Source organism: Phaethon lepturus, unplaced genomic scaffold (assembly GCF_000687285.1).
Source record: "Phaethon lepturus isolate BGI_N335 unplaced genomic scaffold, ASM68728v1 scaffold55182, whole genome shotgun sequence".
NCBI classification, from domain to species: domain Eukaryota; kingdom Metazoa; phylum Chordata; class Aves; order Phaethontiformes; family Phaethontidae; genus Phaethon; species Phaethon lepturus.
This window is the reverse complement of record NW_010523728.1, coordinates 1-7,775: the sequence shown is the minus strand read 5'-3', so window position 1 is coordinate 7,775 and position 7,775 is coordinate 1. Positions and strand designations below refer to the sequence as shown.

The following is a 7,775-nucleotide window of genomic DNA, read 5'->3' as shown; positions in this document are numbered from 1 at the left end:
GTAGGGAAATGGACCTCTCTAATACACTATCTAGTTTTTATGACCAAGTGTAATTTCCTCTCCATATAAACTGTGGTTTGGTTTGGGTTTTAAGTATCAGTTCTTTCAGTACCACAGGCTAGGATCACAATGGAAATGTTGAATGGTTGACTCTTGCGTGAAAAAAATGACTGAACTGCCACACTAGATCACACCAAAGCCCCACCAGCAGCAGAAAGGTCTGTAAGGAATGCTTGCTCTCGATTCAGACAGTGGCTTGGCACCAGGCGTTGCATCCAGGGAACCCTGCATAAGAAGGTCTAATGCTTTTTGCCCGCACAACCTCCTATAGCAACAAGTTCTACAGGGCAATCAAGATAATTTCCACTTCATTTTGTAATTCTCTTGCAAGTGTTCAGACTGTAATGCTTTAAAACAGTGTGATGCATTTCAATGTGCTAAAAGCAGAACAAAAAACAGTTATGACTCAAGCTTTGTTTTCACTGTTAGATGTTATTTTTACAATACATTTTCGGAAGTCATTAGGGGAAGATAGATACATTTAATTAAAAATTTCACCATTACTAGTACTTTTTATCTGAATTTTCAAGTCTCTGTGCTGACAACAGCAGAAAAGCTTAACACCACTGAGTGATGAAACTCTTCGGAAGTGCCTCTCAAAGAAACTGTGTCATCGATCTAGTTCTGTATGCTTCCATATTATAGAAACATCGTATTACACACTTCTGGAGCTTCCTGCCACAACAGCCACTGCAACAAGGTCACCTAGAAGTAAAACTGCTTTTTATACCACTATTTAAAATAGGAAACTATATAAAAAGGAAATATTAGCACTGCTGTTTTGGGATTTTTTTATTTCTCAGATATTTCCTTTGTGCAGTCTGACATGCTGGAGCATTATATGTCCCCTACCAGAATGCAGCGCCAGTGAAATGACCAAAAAAGAAACTATTTACCTTCTAAACAAATACCCATCAATCTAAACATTACAAGAAAAATGAAGGGGGGGGAAGGAAAAAAGTTGAAATTTTACTTTCATTGCCTTTGATTTTATTTTAGAAAAAAGAAAGTCTGACACAGATGGTTTCCTGTGTAGCTTTTCTCTGAATGAGAATCAGAAATTAAAGCACAAAGCTTAAATATAACTGGAGCTTCAAACTATGAACACATGCACCATTTTGAACTCATCCCAGTTCAGCAAAGGGATAGTCCACTACTCTAATTCAGCTATTTTCACCATTGAAACAACAAGCAATAGTCAACAACCTTAGAACTACATTGGTGCATATACAACCCACACTGAGGCATGCTGCCGTATATCCTCTCTCCCTCTAATCCAGTCTGACTATACCTCATTAAGGTGTCAAATAAACTACAGAGGACAGGGAACAATGGCGTTTTGGTCTATAACTTGCCTTATTTTATGCAGCAGACAAAGACAAGATAGATAGATGAAATCTGGACTCTTTCCAACTACCAAATTTTAAATCTTTTAAGATCAATTAAAAAAGAACATTGCTGCAAAAGACAAGGAAAAGCCATTAAGTAGCTGAGCCTGACAGTTGCAATAATACAGTACAAGACCCAGCGTATCCTGAATTCAGGATACAAGTCATGTTGTGTATCAGGTATCACAGAAACAACTAGAAAATCAAATCTGTAAGATGAAGCATCAAAGCATCTACCAGCTTACACCAGCCACACAAGCTCCCTAGTTGTTAAAACACATCTTTTGACCACATAGACAACTTTTTTTTCTAGAAACGTATTGCTGACTTCAATTTAAGAAGCCCTGCTGACCTATCTATAGCTTCTTCCAAATCTGCTGCTGATACAATACTGAAACTGAACAATTCTCACAAGGTTTACTAAATGCAAAGAGATAACAAAGCACTATTAGGGGGGAAAAAGGCAACACAGATTGTATGAGATTATTATTTTCTTTATGTTTCCAAAAGGCGTAGAGTAACAGATAAACCTTAGAGAGCTGAACCACATACCCTCAAGAAGACAGGATTGTTAAAACTAATCCAGATGAATTAGTGGCTATTAAAAGATTTCTTTAAAAAAAAAAAACAACAACAATATTTATTACCCAAAAGATGCAAATTGCTCTCTCAACTTGCCAAAGTGAAATTAAATTCTTCTCTCTTCATGAAAAACGTAAATTAAATCACTAATCACAAATATTATTCAAAAATAATGTCATTTAAGAAAAAAAATGTGACTAGGGCAACTCAGATATGGAGAATCACAGCACATGGTCAGCTGCTAGCATCCTAGAAAATAATCCTAAAAAGCACTTCAAAAGTCTTTTCAACACATAAGTTTGGCACCTGAAAACTTACTGCCCCAATGCATTACTATGGCAGAAGCTGTTAACCATTCTGCAGGGGTGTCTGGCAGCCACAAGTCGCCTGGTCAATTTTCTGTCTACAGCGATATCCAGCAGGTCTGCAATGCTGCTGAAGAGAGAAAATGCAACGGTTTTCCTATGCCAAATCACTCTTACCTATCTGTTTCTGGAGATAAAAGCATTCCAGTCTCCAGACTTGTGAGACAGTAACTTTGCAGTTTAAAATTAGAAAAAAACCCAAACATCAAGTACTTGGCTATTCCAGAGGAAAAAAGAAAAAAAGATTTAATGTGCATTCTTAACAAGATCTTTACAGTCAAATTATTAAAACTGGCTTTGAAACTTTAAAGTGCTACCACAGAATTGCAAAGCTGTTTAAAAAGCACAAAGCATTGTGGTATCTGACAGCATAGACTGTCATATCTTTGGAAGTGGCCTCAGTTTAGAGGCTGATGTACTTCTATCCAAAAATGTTCAGTTCAGGAATCCTTCTTTGATCATAGATGTTAATTATTAAGACAAAAACGGGTGCTTTCCATGTCTGTAGAAGAGATACTAGCACCTGTTTCAGGTACCCTCTAGCCTGATGCGGTAGGGTATGATCTTTTGCTAAATGTACCTGGACACTGATTTGAAACTAACACCACTAATAGGCTTGAACGCCTGTAAGATATTCCTCTCAATCTGTTGAGAAAGGCTAACATTAAGCCATGGATTTTTCTTTATCACCTATAATTAATGAACACAAAGTTTAATCACCACTATTTGTAAAAGACTGTACTTAATATTGTTATTTTCAGAGGTTACGGAGCAAGCGTTAAGTGCTTTACCACTTCAAAGTCACTATTTCAACTTTTTTGTGCAAGATGCAACTTCGCAGAACATCAAGAATTCACAATCTGACAGATAAACCACAGTATTCAAAATGACAGCCGCTGAAATCACTGTCCTGACAAACCTCTTAATACGGACAGCAGTCACTGCCCAACCATACACAGGTACACGCCGCACTTCAGCGCTTCCAAGATTCAACTTCACCGCGGTGGCAGACTGCAGAGCCCTCTCGCTGCCGCCACTGCCTCCACCGCATGGAAGGCACTGAGCGCTAAATCACTGTCGGCGCGGGGAAGGTGAGAGACCGTTCCAAGGGATCCACCCCAGGAAAGGAAATTCTTGTCTATAATGTGCTCATTTTCAGTAAGCAGCTTCAGATGTCTGAATGCATCTGAGGCTTGTGCCTTTGATTCAGATTCAGATTCAGGAGAAAGTAACACACATAACATTTAGGAAAAAAGTCCCTAGTGTGATCCTTAACAGCATAGAAATCTACCTAGCTTTTCTCTTTCAAATAATTTCTTGGAACTTCTTCAATAGACTGTAACACACAGATGTTCTGGTGAGAGACAGAAAATATACACAGCACCACTCCTTTCCTCAGCATCAGGACGGTCAGCTTCTTCCCAACTATAAATGTGCACTGCATCACCTTCTAAAAAGGCATTATTCAGTAAACTAACTTCACAACTAAGCCTTCAGAACACGGAACTCTGAGAATATTTTATACAGGTTGCTCTAAAAAAATTTTTTTTTTCGGAAGGTTACCTAAAAGTTGGTACTGCAAACAAACGTATCTTTACCTGTACTGTTAACACAAACTGCTGTGTTAAATAAGGAAGGATCATCAAATCGTCTCAATGCTTTTCAGCAGCTCATTAATGGACTCAGGTAACATCTGTTGCATGTCGACCATCCCTTTATCTATTCTTTAGGACACCATCTGTGTACAGTATAGCACTTTGTTTTGAAATACATTACACACACTGTTTTAGAAAAATAAGATCACAGCTGCTTCAGGTTTATGTTAGAGAAAGATGAAATAGCCCGCTTTGTGCCTAAGAGCAGTGCTGTAGTCTGTCTCGGTTCTTAGCTCCTGTGGAAATCCATTTCAGACAGAGCAGTTGTGGAAAAAAGTTCCACCTTCTGCATAGACCAGCCCTACCTTACAGCAAAAGGTACCGTTTCACTCGGGGAGCACAGTCAGCATGTGAAATACTTTAAAAAACTTCTTATTACTACTAGGGCTTTCTTAACAAGCCAAGATGAAAACCGGCAATGAAAACCACAAAGCTGGTACTTGCAGCCAGTGCTTTTTCAGGTCCCCAGTTCTGTACAGGTTTCAAATGCTGCAGAGAGAATCAACAGGAGGAGGGAATATTTGCTTTAATTTAATGCTTTTTAATGAAAGTAAGAATGGAACATTCCTACTGGCTTTCAGTTTTCACAAAAGCTTTCTTAACTGAAAGCAGTATCTCATAAACTACAAATGGAGAGCCTAAGCCATAATCCACATAATAAAGTGCTTCTTTCTTTAACCCATATCATAATCACTTAAGTCACCATAAGTTTATACAGTATTAATACCTTTTATTATATCTGATGGTTTCAAAACAGTCTAGATTTAAATGGTTTAGGCAGTAAGGCTTCTCTGACTATGTTTAGAACTATTTCACTACTGTATCAGCCTTCCCATGATTTCAGCTTGTAACACATTTAAAAATACAGTACATAAAATTGTAAGTGAACATTTCCATAGGAAAAAAGAGATCATTTTATTTTACAAAGACCTGATTATGTCTGAAGCCACAGAGAATTTTACTAAAACATAGCCTAGCCTCTTTGTGCTACTGCAGCCTAATTCCATCCTGACCATTGAAAAGTTTTGAAAAATGTAATAACTAGTCCTACATACAAAATCAGTCAAGAGATTTCATATGTGCTATACAAGAAGTGAGATCTAGCCTCACATGTACCATCAATAGCTTCTTTCTGCACCAGCTGAAACCTTCACACAGTCTTCAAGGGTAGCTCAAAGAAGAGTGCATTGCAGCAGTTGTCGTCTCAGAAGTGAGTGCAGCTGGGCAAGACTGGCAGTATATTTGAAAAATGTATTCAGTGAGACAGGCATTGGTTAATAGATAAAACTATGCTTGCCAGGCATTTTAGGCCCACAGAATTGTACACACAAAAGCAGATTTTGGTTAAAGCAGCATTTATAACAATAAACAAGAGTAGACAAGAACAGACTGGTTTGCACTATTTTCTTGTTTTCAATACCGATTAGCATTCTCTCAGTTTGTTGTTTCCTCTGTCTTAAAATGAATTCAAGAACTTAGAAAATGAAATGGAAAGCCTGTCTACACCTATAAATTTTGGTGAAAGGTGGCTACATTTTCCTCTCTATAAAGGAAGGAAGAAACCTTGAAAAGTTTTGTCTTCTCCCCCACAGAAAAACAAAACCAAACCCTAAACTAAACAACCCACAACAAACATGAGCTCCCCTTCCTTACTCAAAAATACCGATAATACAGTAAGTAGTGGCTCCCTCAGTGCTGAACCAAGAGGTCCTGCATTTAGAAGGGCAGACATAGTATGCAAAAACTCAAAAATGCATTATCACCACTAAACCAGTGTGTATATATTCAGTACATTTTTATGAAGTATGAACTTGATTGCTCAAAGGAGCAGTCTAAAACGTAACAAGTAGATAACTTGATAACCATATGACTACCCAATAATGACACAAACATCAGGACTTACAAGAGGGACACAAATATCACCATTGACTGACAATGCATTTAGCAGCAGTTGTGTCACAATAACCTGGCATTTGGGTATTCAGCTAAGAATCCTTTCCACTGTGACGATCACTGTCAGACCAGGCAAAGCAGAGGAAATGATGTATTAAAAGCAAACAAACAAAACTGAGAATCCCGAGTTGAAATTAGTAAATGAGAGAGAACAACTCATAAAAAAGTAGACATTAATGTCTCATCCTTGCTTCACAGCTTCATTCACTTGATAATACAATATTATTTTAAAAACTCCACTGGTTAAACAAAAGTATGCAATAAATTAATCAAAATTTTGTAAATAGCACCTATCACACAAGCCACACTATGACTACAACAGTCAATACTGTCATGTGTGTTATCCCTGCAACTCCAATATTTTAGCATCTCTAAAATCAGAACAGCTTCCTTCCTATCAGGAGAGGATTCCTCTCATACACCTATCTGTAATTATCCTATAAAATATATAGAAAAATAATTATGTTTAAAAAGCTGAAGTTCTTAACTCCTAACAGATGTTGGCAAGCCAAATTCCACAATATACGTAACAAAGACGACGACAAAGCCTAGGGCCTTTTAACACCAGTACACAAAGAAACATTTTCTTGCATTATTGAGAGCATAATCAGTACCATGCTTTTTAAGCTTATGGAAAAAATGATCTATGACTCAAGATAAGGGGTGGCGGGTAAGTTAACTATGCAAATATGCCTAAAATGTATTGGAAAAAACTGCATCGTTTTAATGTCAAAAGACGAAGTTTGATGGTTTCCTTTTTTTAAACAAACTTCATTTACAGCAGCTTTAGTATAAACATTAAAAGAATAGCTTATTTTTATTCAACCATGCCACAATCTTTCTGTAGGTTGTTAAAAGCCAAGCATCACCCAGTGGGACATAGGATTATAAGGCAGGTGAACAGAATTCAATCTCTAGAACCAGCTTAATGTCTTTGATAGATGTTACACTGAACAGGGTCTCACTCACAGAGCTGTGCCTTGGTGACACAAAGGCTGTACTCAGAGTAGAGCAAAATGAGACAGACAACACAGAAACTGATCATTCAGCCTAAACTGGGCTCACACTTACATGTCAAGAAAGCACCTTGGGAGTAAAATTGCAGCCTAAGCACCGAGCTTAGCCCCACTGAGAAAGTCATGCCACCAAATCCCAGTAAGCAGTTTCTGCACGTGGATCAGAGAAATACAAAGTCGAAGGCCAACAAATCCCTCTTCCCTCCATTCAGAAAACCCTTCTCCAAACTACTAGCACTGACTTTTGTAAAGAGAATTATCTATAATGATAACATTGCCTAGAAAACCCTCTTCATCCCATAAAACTGTGCTCCCAGTGATGTGGATAAAATTTCACACCAACATCCACCATTACGCCACGGGGAACAAGGTGGAATTGCTCGAGCAGTTTCACGTAGTCCTCCTTAAACTCATTCCTGAGGCATTGCCTCCTTTCTGATGGACGAGATGATGTAAAGCGAAGAAGCAAATTCCACAGGAATGTCTGCGAAAAGCAAACACGCTTTTGGAAGAGGCGGGGGAGCAGAAGCGAAGAGGAACCGGGCATCTCACCCCCCCGCACCGCACAGAAGTGACTGATACGCCGCCGCACCTCGAGCGAGGTGGCACAGGGGAGGCCACTCCGCCACCGGGGCTGGGCTCTCCCCTCCAGAAATAGGTGGGAAGCATCAGAGTGCCTGGAGGGGATAACAGACCGGCGGGCAGCACCCGGCCCCACCCAGCCACCCTGCCCAGCACAATGAGCGCAGCCAGACG

General features: G+C 38.9%; 1 protein-coding gene across 1 annotated transcript in view; it reads right to left on the bottom strand.

Annotated features, from left to right (window-relative positions):
• The window catches only part of NF1 (neurofibromin 1), a 90,471-nt gene extending 82,905 nt beyond the window's left edge, over positions 1 to 7,566 (bottom strand). Inside the window, exon 1 of the mRNA XM_010282181.1 lies at positions 7,363 to 7,566. Coding sequence (XP_010280483.1) covers positions 7,363 to 7,566 — 204 coding nt within the window. The remainder of the gene's footprint in view (positions 1 to 7,362) is intronic.
• Positions 7,567 to 7,775: the final 209 nt, after the last annotated feature.